A 23,193-nucleotide genomic window follows, 5' to 3' on the forward strand; every position below is an offset into this window, starting at 1 on the left:
TTGGTTATAAACTGAAAAGAAATAGGATTACCTTGATAAGTTCCTATTATACCTGTTTCATCAACATGAGTTAAAGGATAAATTTGATAAATAAAAGGAAGACCAAGTATTAGTTGGCTTGTAATATCTTTAGCTAATAAAAAACTGGTTTGAATACAGTTTTTATCTTTGCAAATATAAGCTTTAGGTAATTTATAATTTATTTCTAAAGGTTCTCCTCCTGCATGAGAGAGAGAATGAGTAGTTTTATGAAAATATTTTGTAGGAATTAATCCTTCCTGTATAACATTTAAATCTGCACCACTATCTATCATAGCAATGAAATTCTTTTTATAAGAATTATCAATTAATAAAGTAATATTAGTATACCATTTTTGAGATATTATCATACTCAAAACAGATAAATGTTTCTGATTATTATCAGGAAATGAAATATCTTGAATATTTTCAAAACTTTCAGTAATTGAATTATTATTATTTTCAATAATTGAAATACGATAATTTAAACTATTATTATTATCATGTAAAAATTTTATTTGTTGTTTAAGATTATCAATCTCTTTAACTAAATCCTGTATAGTAACTGGATTTTGTTGACTATATTTTTTCTGTAAAAGATTTTTGACTTCTTTCATAGAATATGCTTGTTCTTGTTTAACAAGAATATTATTTTCATTATTACTTGTTGAAGCAGTATTTTCCATTTGATCAATAATTGTAGATTTTAATATTGGGTCCTTAATCATTTTAAGGAATTCTAAAATATTATTGTTAGTTAAAACATTAATATTTAAATCTTGAAATTGAGACATAAGTTTATAAAACTCATCATTATTATTATTATTATCTTCTATAGGATATATACAAGATTTTCCTTGTATACAATTATTGCATTCTTCTAAATCAGAAATATCTGATTCATTATCCAAAATTTCTTCTGAATTATAGGATTCTGAAGAATTCTCAGTTTCACTATCAGAATTATTATTAGAATCCATTATTATTTTAAATAATGTTTCTTTTAGATTATCATCTATATCTAAATTATTAATTTTGTTTTTAGCCCAACATTGATTAGCATAATGTCCTGGCTTTTTACATTTTCTACAAATTATTAATTTATTTTTATATTTATCTTTTTTCCTATCAGCTTTAGCTGATTCACGAATTTCTTTTCTTTTCTTTTTTCTTTCTTTTTGTCTTTCAGACAAATGTCTTTTCTTATAAATTTTTTCATTATTATCTTTAATTTTCTTCTTACCTTTATTAGGTAAGTCCATACCAAATTGATCACAAAATTTACCTAACTGTTTTTTCTCAAGTAAATTCTGTCTTTTAATTTGATTATTTAATTTTAATTCATTACAGAGAGCTAAACCCTCTTGAATACAAGTATTAATTAAATTACCATAAGTATAATTATCATAGGAGATATTTATATCATCCTTTCTTAAAACTTTTCTAACCCTTTCAGCAAATAAGAAAGGTAAGCCATCTATGAATTTAGCTTTCCAAAGACTATTATTACAGTCTGGAATCTCATAAATTCGAGATAAGAAAGTATCTTTATACCATCTAAAATCAGTAAGTGTTTTACATTTTAGATTACTTAATAAAGTTCTAATTTGTTCACTATTATCAGTGAATTTTCCTGTAAAATGTTCAATCATAGTCAATATTAATGTATACACTACATTTTCTAATTGAATATTATTTTCCATTTTTATGGAATTAAAGATTTCATCTTTTTGAGAATAATTTAGATAATTATCCCACCAACCTTTAAGTTGGCCAGTAAATCCTGCTGTTATCATTTTAGCAATATTCTTATCAGTATTACCTGATGATTTACACACAGTACTATACATTAGCATTCTGTGAGCAGTATTATAAATTTGTCTATCACTATAACCATCAATATTCCATTCATAAATATTTTTCCCATTATAACTATTTGAATAAATATATTCATTTTCTTCAATGAGAACATCCATGGGAGTAGGTTTATTATAGTAATATTTGGATGTAGTGGGTCTATCAGCCCATTTAATTTTATTAATTTCATCTTCAGAATGATTATTAATCTTATCTAATTCTTCAAACTCTTCATTAAGAGTATTTAAATTAAGATTTCTAAATTTTTCTTCTAATAATTTTTCTATATCAGAAACAGAAGATTTAAATTTAAAATCCTTAATATCAGGAGGGGATTGAATGGATGAGGTAGCAACAGAAACAATATTATTTTCTGGTTCTTCTATATGAACATCAGATTTAATTTTATTAATAGCTAAAATAATTTTATCAATACGATCTTTAAGAGAATTTATTTCTTCTCCTATAATCGTGAGATATAAATTTGTATAATTTTGTTTTTCAATTATCTGATTAATATGTTTAATAGTAATTTGTAACATATCATTCTCAAATAATTTTGAAAAAGCAGTGAAATTTAAGATTTTATTATTCTTTTCTATTATAAAAGATTGTTGAGGAGGATAAACAGATTTTTGAATCTGTCCTGAAGAAAGTTTATAATTTCTTTCAAGAATAGAAATATAATCTATAATAAATGTTTTAAAAAACCAAGGAACAAAATGTATTAATTTATTCTGGTTATCACAATATTTATAAAATGTTGAAACAATATATTCAAACTCTTCTTCAGAAAAACTTTTAAAGTACCAATTTCTGAAAGATTCCCATTTGGGTAAATAAAATTCTGCATTGATCTTTGCTCTAGCAGAAGATCCTTTGGTAAAGTCAATTTTAGGTTTATTATCCATTAAATACTAAAATTCATTTCTGAAACTGTATCAGTTTCTTTAACTTTTTGAAAGTTACTTTTATGAACTATATTGTTTTGATTTATAATTAAATCATCTACTGTATTAGTAGATTCTAAATCTTCTCTAACTTGAGAAGTAGAAGCTCTAGAAGTTTGTGGTATATCAACCATATAATCTAGAGGAGAAATAAATGAATGACTAGATCTTGATCTAGCATAAACAGAAGAGGGTAATAATCTTCTTTGTTCATTATTAAACTGTATTTGAACAGTTCCTTCATTAGTTTGTATAACTTGTTCTAAATCTCTGTTTATTATAGGATTTCTAGGAACAGCTTGTTCAATTATCCAGTTTTCTGGAAATTCTATTTCTTCCCATTTTATAGATCTACGAGTTGTAATATTAGATCTATTAAAATTAGTTTCTATAAGAATGGTTTCATTTAATTTTTTATCTATTCTTTTACACATAGGATTAAGTGTAAATAATGGTTTATAATAAATACGATAACAGATACATATTACTTCTGTTCCAGGAGTATAATTATAACCATGAGTTTTAACATTTAATGTTAAAGCATCTAATATATTTGGATCAAACAAAGATAAAGATAAATTTGGATAAACATCAAAATATACTGGACCATGTGCCAGACTAGATTGAATTATTCCCATTAGGGATTGTTTCCAATTCAAATTTCTTCCATCTCTTAAAGCTGCTATGAAGCTTTCTGGTAAACCTTCTAATGTTAAAGGTCTAAAAGCAATTTGAATTAATCCTATATGAATAAATTTATAATTTTTCATATAAGGCATAATATCTTTATTGTTTAACAATCTTATCACCATTTCATTATTATGAAAAGGTACAGATGATTCTGTAGTTTTAACTACTTGTTTAAGACCAATTCTTTCAAAGGTTCCTAACTTATAGATCATTTTAGATTCTATCTTAGGAATAGTCCATTTATTCAATAAATCTAATTTTTCAGGTATATCATATTCTTCATTTAAACTGTTATGAACAGTTTCTTTCATACTGAAAATATTCATTTAAATAAAAAGTGCTAAATTATTAACCAGACTATTTCCATGGCTCTGATACCATCTGGGGCTTGGAATCAAAGAGGAATCTGATACGTGGCGTTGTTTTACCAAACTTTTCCTTAGTGGCTTTCGCACACATGGAGGTTATTGGTTATCAGTTTCATCTATCCAACTATCTCATACTATTGAACATGTAATAAAAGTGATTGTTTTTATTTATTTTTGCAATAGTTAATTGTGATATATTTTTCAATAATTTTATCTAAAGTTTTATTTTAAAAAATTTTATTTATTTAATTGTAATTGTTGGAATAATTTTACTTAATAATTTAATAAAAATATACAAATTAATTAAATTAATATATTTATATGTAAATAATTTTTTGTGGAATAAATTATTTGTTATAAATACTACAACATGAGTCAAGGATTTTCCGGTCTTCCGACAAAAATGATGTACCAAGATCAATGATGTTTCGGGTTCAAATCTCATTTGTATGGAAAGTTCGGTAATTTAGATAGAAAATCAGCCATCCCTTATTATATAAAAAATACAGTATAATAAGGACTATTACGATAAAGATTTTTTTTAGATTTAATGAGTTGGGGATGAATAGGGACGACGAGACGAGTCTGATCAATCTCAGGACCAGCCTCATGATGGAAATATCGGACTTGGACCTGGCCTAGACTCGCTCCCCCTGCTCCAAAACTACACGGTCCGACCTGCAAACCCGTTACACATTTTTAATTCTGCTAAATAAAAAAGTTTGAAAATTAATATATTTATCAAAATTAAACCATATATAGAAGGCACCGACGTCATCATCGGCTTCAACTTAACTCATGCATGGCTCGGAAAATAAACAATAGAGGCTTCTCGAAAGGTTCTTGAGAAAGCTAAGAAACAAACTTTAGAGCTCCATAGATCTTCAGAAGCAGATTTTCTGGACCGAATTGAGAAGCACGATTAACACGGGCAGAGCAACACAGCCCAGATGGCTTGTTTTTTTCCGATATTTTTTATACATAAAATTGTCTTATTTTCCGTTAGTCCGGAGACTCCATTTGTCAATATTAGCTCAACCATGATTTATAAAATTCTAGTCTAAGTAGAAATGAAAATCTGACTCCACCTATAATTAAAGACTTTTAATATTATTAAGAGCAAGTAAAAACACAAAAAACGTTACATTTGTTTTATTTTAGTCTGGCCTTTCATCCTTTAAACCCTCCACCTGTTCTTCTAGGCTTACGCCTCCGGAGGTGTCGTCGTCTGATCCAGACAATCCATCAGCCATTCTCTTCAAACCAAACGTCTCCACCTAGTTCAGATCCTATGTGACACCGAGAATTATCGGGGTATCACCAAAACTGATCGGCTATTTTTACGAGAAGTGCCGCATAAACATTCAATTTATTCCAGTTTCCCAGTTAATACTTCTACCCCTGACCACGACATTTTGTCTAGAATTCTACCCTTGTCTCTCGACGATTTTTGTCTGAAATGTTTTTCCTATTTTGTTTTTTTTGTTGTGGACTAAAATCGGGGCTGTTGATAAGGCAAATGAAACCAGTATGTGAGAGTCTCTGTCGAAGTCATCACGAGCTTCAACTCAACTCGTGACAAAACTAAGAAACAGACAGTGGAGCTCTAGAAGCAGGCCACGGAGCTTCAAAACCAGACCCATTTGATGGAATGAACTGAGAAGCTGGTGAATGAGGATTAAAGAGTTTTAATATTATTATGCGTATTTGCATTTGTTTTAGTGGAGCCCTTCATTATTCCGATACGCACGTTTAAATTCTCCACATGTTCTACCAGTCTGAGCGTTTAGAAAATGAAATGAAAATGACTTTGCTCATGGAGATGGGAAATTGGTTTTAAAAACAATAATTTTTACCGTCATTATTGATCTCAAAACAGATTTTCTCTTTCTTTCTACGCTGAGATGGAAATGGTTCTGTCCCTAACTTGTGAAATTTCGAGTTACTACCACTGTTGAATATACGCTAAAACACCACGCATACAACTAATTTCTTAATATATTTCCACACATTCATTTCTCCAAAATTCTTTCACCACAAGTCTCCAAGAAAAACCAAACGAGGTATAAAGCATTTCTAGCAAATATTTCACCCGTGCATCTCGTGACGTTAGCCAAACATTTGAAAGCTTCGCAACATTTGACAGCTCAAGACCTTGGTTTTTTCCCAGGGTCACCTTTTTTTTATGTAGAAATTAGTCCTGCAGTAATTTTTTTAAAATCAACCAAGGGGCAATAGCCCGTAGAAAATTAGCTCGAAATGATCCTAGGAAAAAAAAAACACACTTTACTTCCTTACCCCGACGCAAGGGTTTAGTTAGCTGAGTGTGACAAAGCTAGCAAAAGACTCGAGAGTAAAATTATCGAATTCTCAGATATCATCAAAAGAAGAGGTAATGGCACTAATCACCGATCACATTGTTAGCAAGAAACTTACCACAAATCCATATTCAATTTTTCAGGAACATCTTCCTGAACTCATCATTAGATTTCGGGATTTCATCTCCCTCTTCCCTAACTCCTTTGGCTGGCGGTTTACCTCTGTCGCTGCTATTCCAACCCAGGGCTTTAACGTTTCTTGGCACTGCAAATGTGTTCCTTCCCGTTAACTGGACATCCACTTTATGTGCCTTACTTACAGACTGAGGTTGAGACCCCCTTCTTCCTTTGGAAGCCTCGGGCGAATCCACTTCCCCCATGTTCTTTGGTTTGTTGGCATTTCCTGTCGTTTTGAGAGAAATAGCAGTAGATATAATTGCAAGATGGCAGAAAATTCCATAGCCAATAGGAGCAAGAATAATTAACGATGAAGCATTAGACCGAGACACAGAAAATTTTCTCAGCTACTGGTCCCATTTTTATCCACGAATATTCAGATGCAGAAATAACATAACAATTTCCGGAGGTACAAAGAGCAGGTATACTGGATTAGACTTTGTTTGGCTAAAAGTTCTACTTAAGTTCCAGTTTGAAAAAATCAATAATTTTGATGAAGGCAGACGCAGCAGATTGATGAATATGAGGTAACATAACATGAGCAGATTTAATAATTACTACACTTAAGTAATAATAGATAATATAACATGAGCAAATTTAATAATTACTACACTTAAGTGAAAAGCTCTCAAGAGCCACACTAGGACAAGATGCACACCAGCTACTCTTTTTTTTCGGCCTTGATGTGGTTCTGATTTCAAAATGCTTAATCTCTTGCCGAGCAAACTTTGCTTGTTCTTTTCCAGAGCCGCAGCAAGGCGAGCATCGTTGGTGAAATCAACATATGCCAATCCCTTCATAAGATCACATGTAAGAAAATGAAGCCCAAAAACATATTCTCTATTTAGACCGGTGAAAGATAGAACACTTGTCAAGGAGATAATTACTACCGGGACTCACCCTTGATTTTTTTGTGAGTTTGTCAGTTAGTATTCGAATATCCACCACTCCTCCATCAACACCAAAGAAATTACGCAGGTCCCCCTCGGTTGCCTGCACAAATCATCATTACCGAATTAGATCTACTGTAGAATTACACGACTTATTCCTGTACACCCCAACACTAAAAAGTTTATTAACGTGATTGCAAAACGATATACCTCTAGGCTGAGGTTCGATATAAAGGCTGTGCATTGATCATCAAAACGAACAGGTTTTTTAGGAGAGTGATCCTTTGTTTCTTTGTTCGAACTCTCCACTGCGTTGTTATTTACTTTGGCAACCTCAGTTACTTCAACCGGGTATCTGGTATGATCTTCATCATTTTCATGCGTCTTAAACTTTTGATCCATATCTTTGCGACGTTTGATTGGAGGCTGCTCATCGATTGAATTGGAAACAGGCTTCCTCTTCTCGCGAGCACTCTTCTTAGAATTTTCTTTTTCATTTGTTGCTGCACCAATATTTTTACTTTCCTGCGGCAACATAAATAACTGCAGCTCTTGCAGGCGCGGTGTCACCTGCAACAGTGTGAAAAAATGAAAAATAAGAACAGCTTAATCATAAGACCAATATATTAAGTAAAAAAAAAAAGTCTTCAAAAACCACTATAAGTAACGCGACGTGAACAACCAAAGTTACATGCAGTATAAATTAGTACCTTTTGCACAGCGGCATCAAAGCTTTCCAGAGAACCATATTCCCTCTCAAACCGAACCCATGAATGGCATATGTCCTGAATGATTCTGTTTTTTAGGAAAGGAAGGTATCATCTAATACAATGCCCTATAACACTAACATACATATGCTTTGATTAAACAACATTTAGAATTCTAGAAATGACTCTAGCGAGATAGAACAGGTGTCAGGTAATGAATCTAGCGACGCATTCATCCAAAATAAAATAAAGCTGAAAAATGCCAATTTTCTAGATTCTGACCTTGCATGCATAGTATACCCTGTCCCCTAATGAATTTTTAATTTCTAGCTGCTCTTTTCATACTTCCATATTCAAGTTATAATAGTTAATTATTCATCTAGTACACCCATACTTAAATTTGATTAATCGGGTTTGGTTATTTATGCAGCGCAAATTAAACATCCTTAGCTAGAAAATCTAAAAGGAAAATCCTAAATCCTTGTTGAAATGGAAATCAAGTAACATTGTATGCATACATATCCAAGACTTGTAGAAAGTTTTCAAATTCAATCAAGATTCCAAATTCATATTTTTTTTATAAGAAACGATATATTATTTATAATAAATTGTCAAATTACATTAGTGGACCAGTGATCCACTAAATCAAAAACTACTCAATACTTTTAAGAATGTTTCCAATTTGATATTTTGCGAGATTGGGCTTTTGTTTATCATTAGGTTTGAAAGTCAATGGTTTGTCCAACCACCATGTGTTTTGAAGAATTCTTCAACCATTATTCACCCACACTACCCCCATGGCCCCATCATTCTCAATCAAGAAGGAAAAATGTCCAAACAAAACAAATGGATAACTTCCAAACTCTGGAAGCGAAAGAGAAGGAACTACAAAGAAGCAATGTGTTGAAAGCTTCTACGGTAAGATTCATACAAGTAGGCTTGAGGGTCTTAAAATGTTTCAGAAGTGAGGTTCTCTAAAGAATTAAGATGATGAACAGAACAAAATTAAACAATATACCTCTGAGCCAGTCCCAGGGAATCTTTTACTGTAGCATCTCTTATAGAGTGATCTGGCCTCATTTATCTGGCCCATCTCAATTTCCATTGCTATATAACCTTGCCAAGCTTCCAGCATAGACCCACTGAAGAACAAACAGCTAAGATAATCTGAATAAAAGAAGAGATTTCACTTATGATGAAAGTAAAAAAAAAAAAAAAAGTAGACCTAATTTTAAGCAACCCCTCCCAGACACCACGTGCTGCAGTCGAATCTTTTCCCAAGTGTAACTCTAAATGAGCCCAATAACTATGCATGTGCAACAAACTGTATGTATTCTTGAGATCTTGGGCCAAGTGATCTGATGCTCTCTGAAGCATCAAAAGAAAATGAAAATTAAGCCTGAGTACTGTAATTATGATAGGTACTGATTCTTCGAAGTAACTAACCCAGAATTATCCAAAACACTAACACACATAAAGCTCTAAATAATCCTGAAAAATACCAGTCTTGAATAGTACAAGATACTAACAAAAGCTCCCATGACCTTGAAACCAATCATGGCTAACAGGCAATGTTAATGGCAGGAGGCGGTGGCGGTGGCGGGGCGGTCAATGATCGCCTACCGCCTCGACCGCCTGGTTGAATATTTTTTTAGCAACTTTTTATAGGTAATCATGCATAATTATGCAATGTAATACAAATAATCATAATTTTTTATGTAATATATATACTTAAATAATGTTTATGCATAAAAAGCTTCATACAATAAAACACAATCTAGACAAAATGTAAATAAATATATAAATGCAAACTAACAAGATAATAAAGGTGGTGACTGATGCAGCGGCTAGATGCGGTTTGAGGCAGGTGATGAAAGACACTTTGAACCAAAAGTAAATACAAAAGAGAGTAAGGATATTTTTATTATATCAAGGATATTTTAAATTGATTGACTAGTTTTTAAAATTATTTGACTTTGATAGTTGACTAGAATTTTAAAATCATTGACTGTCTCCACCGCCTCCGCCGGCGGATAGTCTCGGACTGCCTTAGACAAAAGCGGGCAGTCGAGGGCCGCCTGCCACCTTGAACGCCATTTAATAGGGACAAGTAGCCATCCACTTCAAAGTTAATATACCAAGAAAAAAATTAATGTAATGTTGCAAATCAAGCAACTAAAACACGAGAAAACACCAAACAAACAAAGAACAAAAGGTAACGCTTAAGAATTTAGTTACTGTAAAATGGAAAATAGGAAGAGCTGGGTGAACACTGTAGCAGATAAGATATAGTAACCACTTAAAATAACAGCACAAGAGTTTATAAGTCAGCAATGGAAACCTGAAAAACATTCCGTATAACTGCATAGTCCATGCCATTCTCATTTTGTAATGATGTAGAGAATCTCCTTCTTAACCCATCAACCCTAGTGAGATATATATTTAGGTACTGAAACAGTGAAACGAAGCCCGTGTCAGAAAAGTATAATCGAAATAGCACAACAAAAAAAAACAGAAGGTAAGAAAAGAAGAGCTTCATTAACACACAAATAGTCCATGAACAAAAGAAACTTATAATGTATTTTCACAAAAGTTCCACAACATTCAGATGCACAAATAACAGACTGCATGCTAAAAAGTCACTCGAAAATTATGTCTTGATCTTCAATTATTTATTCTAAGTAACGTTAATTTATCATATTTCTTCATCCACAGAAATTGTGATTTTGGTCTCCATCAATTAGAAAAAGGAAAAGAAGCGTCAACAACAACAAAAAAGGGTAATATAGGTAGCATGGCATGAATTTGCCTTTTCCTATCACTTCACCAAATTGGCAAAAGTTTTTCCCCATTGATTTCGCATATCAATGATCTGGACGCCCATCATCCCAGGACCCGATGTGAACACAAATCGAAAATCTTACTTCATGTTTTCTTACTGTTAAAATCACTTGTTCCCGGTAATTTAAAACCCACTATACTCGAGACAAGTATTTGAAAAGAATCCACCATGCAGTATATTTCCAACAATCCATCTGATTTACATCTCCCTAAAATTTAAACAACTAGTGCCCCTTCGCAGGCGATGCATGCATACTTATTAAAAAAATTTACTGTACAATAATTTTGTTTTGTAAATTCGAGAGATTATAATAAAATTTAAATATATTTTTTATAAAAAAATTATTTTTCATGTTATGAAAGATTCGAGTATTTAAATTTAAAAGTTCATAATATAGCGATTGAGATTTTTATTAGGATATGATAGATAAGATGTCAACTTTGATGACATTTTTATTAAACAAAAAATGTATGTTTTGTAATTTCGGAAAGGAGTAGTTTTGGTTGAACAAAAAATAGACCATGACACCAAAATTAGTTATTATAGATGTCTCAACCTTAATAATATAGTATAGATAATAAACGAAGAAAAAGGAAGAAGCTCCAAAGCATGATACCATTCCATGCCTAATAATTTGCCTCTTTAAGTCATTATGCCTCCCAACTTATCAGGTTATGAAAAATCATTACTAAGAAAGCAGTATAGCAGTTGAAAGTAAGTTCGGTGTTAGCAACGAACCATTCAACGTGGTAGGATGAAAAAGAAGATTCATCAAGAAATCACACAGAATTTGAAGCTTTTGGACCTTGTCCAAACAAGGGAGGTAAAAAATAGAGTCGGCCCAAATATTATTCGGCTTTTATATTCCAAATTATCGAACTACAACTAAGCTTGTTTGTATATTTTTTGAGGTGCGTCCAAGCTCAAATTAATTAGTTCGACAACTTTCGTGCTTCTTACAAGCTTTAATGCTTTAGTTATATTTTTTAAATGCATTAAAAATTCCATGAGCCCAAGAGCTTAAATCTGAATTTGAGTATTATCTTAATAAAGCTCAATAAATCCAATTTGTACCAAAAGAATCCAGCTCAAATTCAAAAATTAAGTTGTGTCAAACTCGAGTCCAAATTATGTCATTTTTCGAGTAATCTTTGAGTGCATAGAGATATTCTAGCTCGAATATGAAAAAATGCCTATTATTTAGCTCGATTTTGTCCATTTACACAACTCAGTCCTCCAAAAAATTATATCATGACACAAGTACTCAACAAAAGTGACACTAAGACAACAAAATAGCTTTTTATGGTTTTCAATTAACATGGAAGTGAAGCATAACAAGTAATTTCAAACAGATTTTATATTACCTCGTCATAACTGGAAAAAGAGTACCGAAGTGATCTCTCAAATGCCTGGATGATGAGAAATCACATATCAAAATGGAAGATGAAACTTAATGTAACTGGTAAGACAGTGATAAATAGAATATTGACAGCAAAACAATTATATTGGCCAAGGAAATCAGCCTGTACAATAGTCTAAATTTCTTATACTCCAAATAAAAGAAAAGAAAGGCATACAAACATTCACAATATGCCATGAGAAGCATTGTCCCGTTCCATTTTCAACTTAACAACGACAAGTAGCATCTCAACCAACGAACATGTAATTAGTAGCCAATACTTATTGCTAATAACTCAGTCACGTTCATTGTGGACAAAACCAAAACAAGAACAGGTATGAGAAATCTACAGTATCATGAAAACCATTCCCTCAGTTAGCTATTTATAATTATTTTAATTTTACAGGATAAAAGAATTATATGATTGCCACAGAGATGAAGATTCACAAAGCTTTAATATGACAATTTCGCCCATTTATTGTAGAGCAGAGAGGAAAGACAGAACATTGCTTAAGAAAAAGGAAACACAATGTTGGAACTTGGGACATTCTATGTTGCCTGCTGCATTACGTACGCATACAAGCAGTGCCAGAGTGAGTATTCTAGAACCAGTTTTGCAAAACAATAACAGCATAGCTAGAAAAAGTTGAATTATATTGCAGAATAAATGCAGTTTCACGCGGTCATTAATTCTTCGCGGGCCAAGAAGCATTCAAGGTTGTAGGGTTGTAACAAATACAACATTCATACAAACATCCATCTTCAAAAATACTTCATAAAACTGTAGACAAGCTGCATTGATTATGAACACATTAATATGTAAAGCAGAAAGTTAGCAGGATAAAAAAGATAACAAGAAAAAATGTTAATAGACGTAACTCGGACATGGTTAATAAACTGGTAAAAAATTCACACTCCAAAATAAAACCACCAACACAACACAAGAAGTGTTGCTATTTGATGACCAAACCACACCTATTTCATCAAGTTATTTAATGATGATATGCAACATGAAAATGGAAACATACAATAGATAACTCTTCCACAGAACCATTACTGCGCTCTAGGGAAAGCAAGTAGCGAACCCACAGTTCTCCAACCCACGGACAGTTCCTTGTGGCTCGGTAATAAACATCCCTCACAATTCTCGAGGTCTGTAACATTAGGTACGCCCAATTGAAATGAGATCAATATATTTGAAGGACAACAATAGAAGAAAGGTACAGAAAGGAGAAAAGAAAACCTTGAACGTCTTATCCAGATACTGAGTATAATCCAACCATAAATCACTACATACAGGAAACTCTGCTAGAGCACGTTCATACAGGATCTGTATGCGGGCTGGATCCCCAAGAGCATGCTCAAATTTCAAGTACACCTGTACAAAACCAGAAGCCATAATTTCACCAAGGTACTCAGCATGTGATGAAACTACTTCAGTCTATCTCTATTTAAGTAACAAAAAATTACTACACACAAATAAAACATAGATATTTGGGTGACAGTAAGGATCACATAATTGTGTGTGTAATATCAACAGACATGATGAAATGCACACACCAAATCTCCACAACTTGCACAGTTTACCGCTTCAAATTGCAAAAGAAAAAATTTATTGTTGTGAGAAGAGTGTAGATGACTTGCTAGCTTTTTACATTTTAAATAGTGTAATGCAGTTAGCATTATACATAATAAGATGATTGTGTTTTATTTTTCATCATTTTTTTTACTAATGGTCATAATCTTTTAAACAGATGTATGCCTATGTATCTGTACACACACACACACACACTCAAGCTTCACTTAAATGTACCCAGTCACAACTGTATTTTTTTTTGATTAGAAACAAAATTTTATTTAAATATGAAAGTTCAAGTACAGTTGGGCGGATGAGTGATCCGCAATAGCAACAACATATATCTAATACAAATTCACGTCAATGAAAACTTGAAATCCCTAACAACATCTGAAATAGATAGGTGAATGAACTCTTTAATCGATGTGATTGTAGTTCCCATTCTGAACTTGATGAGCTCCCATACATCCGTGTCTTCCGCTTTCTTGTCATTGAATATCCTGTTATTCCTCTCCAGCCAAATGCTCCAAAATACGAAGTGAATCGTGACAAACCATAGGATGGTAGTTCTGTTCCCCCTAGGAATACCTGGATCGCTGGTGAATATATCTCTAGCAGTGTTCGGGAACACCCACTGAAAATTCAGATCTTGCATAACCCTTGACCATAAGCTTCTTGCGAAAGAGCAGTGAATTAATAAATGATCTTGAGTTTCTTCGCTGCGTTCGCATAAGGAGCACCAGTTTGGGCACAATTCGCAGGTGGGCCATCTTTTTTGCACCAAGTCCGCCGTAGGTAATTTACCCAACGCCACAATCCACGAGAAAATTTGTAACTTTTGAGGGACAGGAACCTTCCAAATATGATTGTAACTTGGAAAAGCAGGAAATAGATGAGTCGGAAAAAAAGAGTCGTAAAATGATTTGACACTAAACAGACCCGTAGACTCCCCCAACCAAACCCTGTAATCGTCGACGCCTAGCTGAATCCTAACTGTATCTAACACGCCCTGAAGAGTAACAAACTCTTCCAACTCTCGGTCGTTAAGATTTCTCCTAAAACAGACATCCCACCGATATGTTTGTCTATCCTGGTGATTGACAACTTCTAAGAAACTCAAAATAGGTTTGTTTGTCAAAGTACAAATGCGATACAAAGAAGCGAAGCGAACATTGAATGGAGTCTCCCCGCCCCCCCAGACGTCCTCCCAAAATCTTAAGTAATTGCCCCCTCTCAAAACCGAACCCCACATCAGTTGAATTGCCGGGAAAGTACGAGAAATGAATTTCCATGGGCATCTAAAAGTGACATTCTTGGCCAAACCCAAATCCCACTTATTCTCTTGAAGGCCGTAGATGCTCTCTATCACCTTCCTCCACAAAGTCTCCTTCTCCTTTGTTCCTCTCCACCACCATTTTCCTAGCAATGCTCTATTCCTCAAAACGATACTTCCCAAACCCAATCCTCCTCGGTCTTTCGGTTTGCAAACCTGATCCCATCTCACAAGGTGACAATGTTTCTCCCCGTCCAATCCGTCCCAAAGGAAATCACGCATGATTTTTTCCATTATTTTTCCCACCTTTTTTGGGACCTTGAACAAAGACATGTAATAGGAAGGCAAAGCACAAAGAACTGATTTTATGAGTGTTAGGCGTCCCCCTCTTGACAGAAATGCTTTCTTCCAACTAGCTAGCTTTTTTGACATTTTTGATATGACTGGTTCCCAAAAATCGAAGGACGTAGGCCTACCTCCCAAAGGTACCCCTAAATACACGATGGGCCAGTCGTGAGGTTTGCAGCCAATATTATGCGCCAACTGTACCACTTCTTCCTTTTCAATACTAATGCCCAAAATGACACTTTTCTGAAAATTGATGTTGAGACCAGAATTTTTCGCAAATGTTTTGAGTAATTCCACAAGTGCAATGACATGAGCCTTCGTTTGAACCATGAACAATGTGTCATCCGCAAATTGGATATGAGATATCTCAATTTTCCCTTTTCCCACTACTAGACCTCTCACCTCGTTTGAATCCTTAGCCTTGTCAACCATCCTTCCCAAGATATCCACAACCAAGTTAAAGAGAAAAGGCGATAGTGGACAACCTTGACGGATTCCTCTTTCGCCTTTAATCTTCCCCCTCGGTCTGCCATTGATAAAAATTGAGAACGAGACATTTGACACACACCCACGAATCCACTTCCGCCATCTATCTCCGAACCCCTTTTTTTGTAGCACGAAGTCAAGAAAATCCCAGTCGATGTTATCGTACGCCTTTTCGAAATCCACCTTGAAAACCCATCCCCTCATATTTCTTTTGCGGTACTCCTCCACCACCTCATTTGCTACAAGACTGCAATCCAATATCTGTCTCCCTTTTATAAATGCACATTGGTTCTCGGCGATCGTACTCCTCAAGACTTTCTTTAATCTATTAGTCAATACTTTTGCCAATATCTTGTACAAGCTTGTGATCAAACTTAACAGTCACAACTGTATTATTAAGCATTTAAGCTATCTAGTTACAGATACAGCCAACAAAGGAAGGGAAGAAAATTATTTCACTTCACTAGAACAATAGCCAAGTTTTTCTAGTCCTTGAGAAACAATCAACGCAGAGATAGTTATAGGAATAGCAATGAACTAAAAGGAGCACTTCAGTTTTTTGGTTTTGGACAAGAAAGAAAGTTATTTGAGTCTCAAGCCATAACCGACAAGGTTTGCAAGCTGAAATGGTCGTTATATGGACATAAACAATCCCCAAGAGCCTAGTTTGACAGATTTACAAGAGTGATCATGCAGTATGGGACAAGCAGTGTCAGACATATCATACTCTCTTTGTTAAACACTTACCTAAGGGGAAAATTGTTATCCTCATTGTATATGAGGATGATATTATTTTAACAGAGGATCATGAGCAAGAGATAAGTACTCTCGAGATTCTATTAGCCTTATCTCTCGAGATTCTATTAGCCAAAGAATTTGAAAACTTAGGAAAGGTATTTCCTAGGGGTGAAAATAGCTCGCTCGCAATCAGGTATCTCTGTATCCCAACGAAAATATATTTTGGATCTTCTAGATGAAACGAGAATGTATAGGTGCAAACTGGCAGATATTCCTTTGGATTCAACAAGTAAACCAGGATCCAAAGGAAATTGTCACCCAGTTAATAAAGGGAGATTTCAACTTGTGGGCAAACTCATATACATATCTCACATAAGACCTGATATAAGTTACTCAGTGAGCATAGTAAGTCCGTTTATGAATGATCCAAATGAAGAGCACATGGAGGCAACCTATAGGATCCTCATATACTTGAAGCTAACACCTGGAAATGGATTATACTTTGGAAAATCAGCAGAAAAGGGCATTAAATTATACAGTGCTGCAGATTGGGCAGGGTCGGTAGTAGATAGAAGGTCAACCTCTGGCTATTGTACTTATGTTTGAGGAAATTTAGTTACTTGGAGTAACAAGAAACGGTCTATTGTATCAAGAAATAGCGCTGAAGCTGAACTTCAAGCATTAGCAGTCGGGATATGTGAAGGGATATGGCTACAAAGACTTATGAATGAACTGAAAGTGTATGCTGAAGAACCTATGAAGATGTTTTGTGACAACCAGTCAACTATCAGAATTGCAAAGAACCCAGTGCATCATAAAGACGAAGCATGTTGAAAGTGATTGTCATTTCATAAAAGAAAAGATTGAGGAATGAATAATCAAGCTAATATATCTTCCTACTAGTCTTCAAACTGCGGACATCCTAACCAACACTTCCAAGGAAAAATTGAAGATTTGAGCTCCAAGCTAGGCTTAATCAATATTAACAGTCCAACTTGAGAGGGAGTGTGGGATATTGAGAATATTTCAGTTACAGGAAATTAACAAATCAGTCTCCAATAGAATCTTGAGAATACCGGCAGCCGATTTGTTATATGTATATATTAGGTTATTTTTGTTCTTAGGAGATTGTTATATTTCCTTATTTTGTTGTGTAATCTTTGTCCTTAAATTAGAGCTGTACAGACTATTGTTAAATTGAAAAGAATAAGAATTTCATTCACTTCTTCAAGATCTTCGTAAGTACCATGTATTCTTGAAGTTTTTCTGATTCAACATCCTTCTGGGAAACTTGTTCCTCATGATGAGCACGAGCAATCAACATCTCTAAGGCCTTTTGGTATGCAGACACCACATTTGATGAAAGGCCATCCAATTCACCACCAGTAATATCAATGGAGCTCCCTTGACTGGATTCCCAGGCCTTGTAAGTGCGAAGAGTGGATCTTATATCAGCAAGGGGAACAGACAACTGACGATGGAATAAATTTCGTATACGTTGGACTTGTTTTTCTTTCAACTGCAAATCACAACACCCACATTAATGATGGAAAGTTGCTGCTTTCATGAAGAAGCTTAAATCATTTGAAAAAACAACATAACACGTCAAATAATTAAGAAACCCAACTAAAAAACAGCGGTTAAAGTACAAGAACAGACAGAACGTTAATTAACATGATTTATCTCTCGTTAGATTATTTGAAGAAAACAACTTTCTGGTCACAAACAGGATGAGATCTTCTGATCAAGAGTGGAAGGTATTGAGTATTTTGCTTGGCCTTTTAATCACAATAACCTAAAGAAACAGTATTGTATGTGAAAAAAGATATCTGCCCCATAAACAGAAAATAATCAATTGTTAATGCAACGCTAGAAAGAGATGGGTATTTTCTCTTCCAAGCAGGGAGCACTAACTAAAAAGTAATCCAAAAATTAATACGATATTTAGTGTTAGAAGAGATCAAGTCATTTATAACTCAGACGACAAATTATGGCCCAAAGAATGAGAATGGAAGTCAAGTAGCTATGCTAAAATAAACTGGAAATAAGGCAAAAGTTTCCGATCTCTCCAGATATATTATCTTAAATGAGTGGTAAAACCATCCCATGCCAGTCATGTTGACCGAGTGATGCAGTATGCATTGGAATCCCACTTACAAAAAGCAATTACAGCACCATGAAGCTACTATATCACGGCCAGTTCAAGGAGGATAATTGTAAAGACTGAGCATTCAAGGTGGGTCTGGTGAATCTGATCAACCTTGAAGGAGTCAAACATCACTAAATGCCACCGAAAGGAAAATACGGGACTAGTGCATTCAGAAGAAAAGCATACAAACAATCACACAGGCCTTGGCGATCTGATAAACTACAGAAATGCATTTGGAAATAAAGAAAGTACAATCAAATAAAACCAATGAAAATAGTATTTAGGATATTTTCAGAAACTGCACTCTAATCTGGTAGAAGGATAATTACAGAAAGGGGAAGAGAAATAAAGCAGATAATTCTCACCCCAGATTCCATTTCATCAATTGTGAGAAAAATTGCTTCTTCAAACTCCCTGTATGATTCCCATATCCTGTGACCTTCAGCAATGTGCAACCCAGCAGCAGTAAGAGCACGCTCAAAAAGATTTCTCGCCTTTGATATGCCAGCCACAGAACACTCACGAACCGATATATCATGTTCTTGAACAAAATTTAAGTAATCACACAACAGGGAAACAGACTGCACAAACAATTATCAGTCAGCTTTTTCATTTGTAAAAACCATTCAAACACATCTAAACAGCATGGAACCAAACAACAGGTTAGCAGCAATATTCCGTTGAGAAATATAAGCTTACTTCTCTAATTGGCCACCTCGTATACAAAATAAAGGTTACTTTGCTTTTTACCATTTACAAGACATTTAATTTAAAATATAAAATAGATAACTTCTTAATCATTATTTTTCATATCACCTATATCAGATACTTTTCAATTATCTCAGTGGCAAAAACTACAAACTTCTTTTAGGAAGTGTATTTTATCTAATAAATCTAACATAAGTTAATAAGAGGGCCACTCAAAATTGAATATAATTGTATGGTTTTATAGATAAAAAGTCCAATTATCTGTTGGGGATTTAATGGTCCTTAGCATCAAATTAGCATGTCCAAGGCAATTTTTAATTGCATTGGCTAGCCAACATCAATTCGTGTCACTTGGAATTCCACCACTCCAATTCAATTTTTCAGAATGTCCGTCCACCAAGGTAAAAAAAAATTACTATAACAAAGCTTGCAAAAAGACCAATGAAGTAAATGCACAGTCAAGATGCAATTAGAACGTGCTCTTTCATATTTTATAGAACAACCAGAACTTTCTATATTCAGCATGCTTTACATTTGAAAAATCATACTACATTCCACTTATCGTGTTTCCAGGAAGACTAAGCAAGCCAAAAAGTAATAAACATAACAGTCTTGTATAGCCTGAAACTCGACTGGCTGATTTCACCCTAATATCAGTTGTAACAAGTAATAATACAAGCTAGGATACATCTGATCTAGTTATACTGTTTTTTCACGATTACAGAGGATTTAATAATAATACAAATCACAGCACTAATTTCATTGACAAGTAGATCATTTTGTGACAGGATTTAACAACGAACCAGATACTCAGACACTCCTCGCTCGTAAATCTTCTCAACTGAAGATAATGCCTCCGTTCTACAAAATTAATCAAAACAAAAGCATGAATGCACAGTAACACAAATTACTATAATGCAAAAAACAATCAAGCCAAGGTTTCCCTGGAAATTTATTCCAAACATTAATTAATTGACACAAAAAATACATAGGTTTTATACAGGAAGGAAGCGGAAAATGACAATATTTTAACTTTCAGTAAGTGACAATAAAGACGAAGATAGGTAATTATAACAGATAATAAGAAAATAGCAAGAAACAAATCAAGACATGGGTGGAATTGTTTATCTTGCAGGCTTTTTAAATTTCATAAATAATACAGCACCGTGTGTGGTATGAGATCAGAAAGGCTATCCTCGTGACAAGCACAAATTTAACAAGTACACATGATACAGATGAAATGATATGGAATTGTTTATCTTGCAGGCTTTTTTAATTTCATAAATAATAAGGCACCGTGTGTGGTATGAGATCAGAAAGGCTATCCTCGTGACAAGCACAAATTTAACAAGTACACATGATACAGATGAAATGATAAACCAAGGGCGGTCTTGATTACAAGACAAATTGCCGCATAGCAATGCGCGTGTGGGGCATGACATTGTCCAGTGAAAATCTAAACACAAGTATGAAATGATTAAGAGGAGCAGAGGAGAAAGCCAGCAGGAAACATACCTAGTGCTTATGGTTATTTCATCTTTAGCCCATTCCCTCCACATCTCAGAACTCATTGGGAACTCTACAATCATATCTTCCCTAGCCTTTCTCAGCTTCTCTATGTCCCCTTCCTTCCTAAGGAGCTTTATATACTGTAACAACGGAAAAAAGAATCACAAACTAATCCACAACACAGTCGATACTCTTAGTTTTCAAATTTTACATTAACAAATAGATGAAGCAACATTATTCATATTCCATAATGCGTCCATACTTGCGAGCCACCTAAAGTAATTTCTAGAATTTCCTGTCCAAACTTTTTGAGTTGTTTCGAAACAATTTATGTGATCAGAGAGGGACAAATCTCATCAATAACTATAATATCGGAAAAAAGGCGTCAGATAACGGAGGACAGTGTTTTCACTCGCAAACAAGTGTAAATCCCTGAATATAAAACAAGCTGCTAGCTGCATAGCTTTGTTTCAAGTTGAACGTGTAAAGACTTAATCATGACACAACTAAAAGCCATAGAACCCACATCAGGTCAGGAAATTTAGAGCCCTTCTCAGTTTTCCCCACCAACCCAAAGATCAAGTTCAAAGCATCTCCACAACACTAGTCCAATAACAGCCCAAAAACTTCGAAGGAAAAACTCAGGAAAAGAAGCTCAGAGACTGAAAATTTAAGCTAATTAACAGGGAACTCGGAGTGCTACTTATTCCACCGAGGAAAGAAGAGAAAATTCAATAAGGAGCCATTTCTCTTTTGTACCGCATATGACAGAGATAATAAAAGCCCTCAATTCACTTCACCTTTACAGTCGAATTTCGAAGTTAACATGGTAACCATACCACAAATTAACATGGTAACCATACCACAAACTAGCTTCAAACGTAAGGGATAAGAAAGTTAAGATTCCAATTAACCTGTCCCCCAAATACCATGAAGCTAAAAAAATACATAAGCAAATACTAAACCCTTCCACACATTGTGTTAGCATATGAACTATCGCATACATTCAGTTAACAGAGAGCAGCACAGAAACTCTAGTATTTACTTGGACATGAGCATCATAATTGAGCTGATTTCTGCTTAACTCCGTTTCTAGGGCTTCGATTTGGGCCTTCGCCAGAGCCTCGTCTTCAGAGTCGGAGTCGGAGTCGGAGTCGGAGTCGGAGCCCGAGCCCGAACTATGGCTAGGGTTACGAGCTTCGCGTGTGGATAGGTCTTCGTGTTTATACGTGGCTTCTTCTTCGCCGGAAGATTTAGCTTCATCGAGATTTTCAACTTCCGCCATTTCCAGACACACACGAGCAATGGAGTGATGAAATAGCCACAGAGCAAGTGGGTTGCCAACGTGCTTTACCAGCCAACGTGTCTGAAAGCATTTGTTTCACTCCGGGTTTACCTGTGCGTATGCGATTTGCAGTTATTATTTTTAAAGAATTTTGATTTTGATTACCATATTCAATAAAATTATATATAAATAATATGTAATAAGATATTATTTTTTACAATCATCAAATATTAAAATGTAAGCATATTCTCCAACATTATATATATTATGTAAAATCTTGTATGAGACGGTTTCACGGATAGTATTTTATGAGACATATCTCTTATTTGGGTCATGCATGAAAGAATATTACTTTTTATGTTAAAATTATTACTTTGTATTGTAAATATTGTTAGGGTTTACTCTTCTCACAGATAAACATTCGTGAGACCGTCTCACAAGAGACCTAATCTATATATTATAGTAGATTTAAATATGTGAAAATTTGTTTTGGAATTAAGAAAAAGATACTCTTTGGTAAGGTTCCAAATTATTTTAAAATTTAAAAATTTTCTCATTGACTCTCATGTTTTGACAAATTTTATTTAATAATATATACTAACTTCAATATATAATTCATAAATTAATAAAAATACAAACAATTATTTTTAGATAAAATCATAAAACTAATATTCAAAATTAAAAAACTTTTATATCAAAAACCATCTTCAAATATAATTTATCATCATATTATTTAAAATATTTATCATACAAAATTAACTACATGAGTTTTTTATAAAAAATATTGTACAATCATGCAACGCGTGCCAAAATTTAGGGGTGATCAAATTTTTTTATTAACCGTCCGAACCGAATTGCATCGCACCGTTTTTCATAATATTTAAAAAAACCGCGATTAAAAATAG

The 23,193-nt window shown here is 33.9% G+C and overlaps 1 protein-coding gene across 3 annotated transcripts; it reads right to left on the reverse strand.

Moving 5' to 3' along the window:
• Positions 1 to 5,767: 5,767 nt before the first annotated feature.
• On the reverse strand, positions 5,768 to 22,411 carry LOC140826885 (uncharacterized). Of its 3 annotated transcripts, XM_073189417.1 has the most exons (17): positions 22,049 to 22,410; positions 21,010 to 21,143; positions 20,298 to 20,355; positions 19,152 to 19,367; positions 17,884 to 18,156; positions 13,460 to 13,594; positions 13,245 to 13,370; positions 12,182 to 12,226; positions 10,317 to 10,424; positions 9,201 to 9,343; positions 8,994 to 9,117; positions 7,979 to 8,053; positions 7,479 to 7,838; positions 7,279 to 7,371; positions 7,037 to 7,172; positions 6,320 to 6,604; positions 5,768 to 6,083 (listed from the first exon to the last, which is right to left on the reverse strand). In XM_073189417.1, exons 1-16 carry the CDS (start codon positions 22,286 to 22,288, stop codon positions 6,333 to 6,335), a joined length of 2,538 nt encoding a protein of 845 aa, XP_073045518.1. In that variant the 5' UTR covers positions 22,289 to 22,410; the 3' UTR covers positions 5,768 to 6,083; positions 6,320 to 6,332. The 3 variants fall into 3 exon arrangements, with proteins under 3 accessions (XP_073045518.1, XP_073045517.1, XP_073045519.1); XM_073189416.1 differs by lacking the exon at positions 5,768 to 6,083 and having other exon boundaries at positions 6,220 to 6,604; XM_073189418.1 differs by lacking the exons at positions 5,768 to 6,083; positions 6,320 to 6,604 and adding an exon at positions 6,918 to 6,935 and having other exon boundaries at positions 6,987 to 7,172; positions 22,049 to 22,411.
• Positions 22,412 to 23,193: the final 782 nt, after the last annotated feature.

Source organism: Primulina eburnea, chromosome 3, assembly GCF_022965805.1.
Source record: "Primulina eburnea isolate SZY01 chromosome 3, ASM2296580v1, whole genome shotgun sequence".
NCBI lineage: Eukaryota > Viridiplantae > Streptophyta > Magnoliopsida > Lamiales > Gesneriaceae > Primulina > Primulina eburnea.

Bases quoted from the DNA above. Each gene is read 5' to 3' on its own strand.
- LOC140826885 (XM_073189417.1), bottom strand. From the start codon at position 22,288: ATGGCGGAAGTTGAAAATCTCGATGAAGCTAAATCTTCCGGCGAAGAA. The intron at 13,371-13,459 runs GTTTTCTTTTCT...CTAATGTTACAG, and splicing joins ATCTGGATAAGACGTTCAAG to ACCTCGAGAATTGTGAGGGA. The intron at 7,839-7,978 runs GTACTAATTTAT...ACACTGTTGCAG, and splicing joins TTGATGCCGCTGTGCAAAAG to GTGACACCGCGCCTGCAAGA.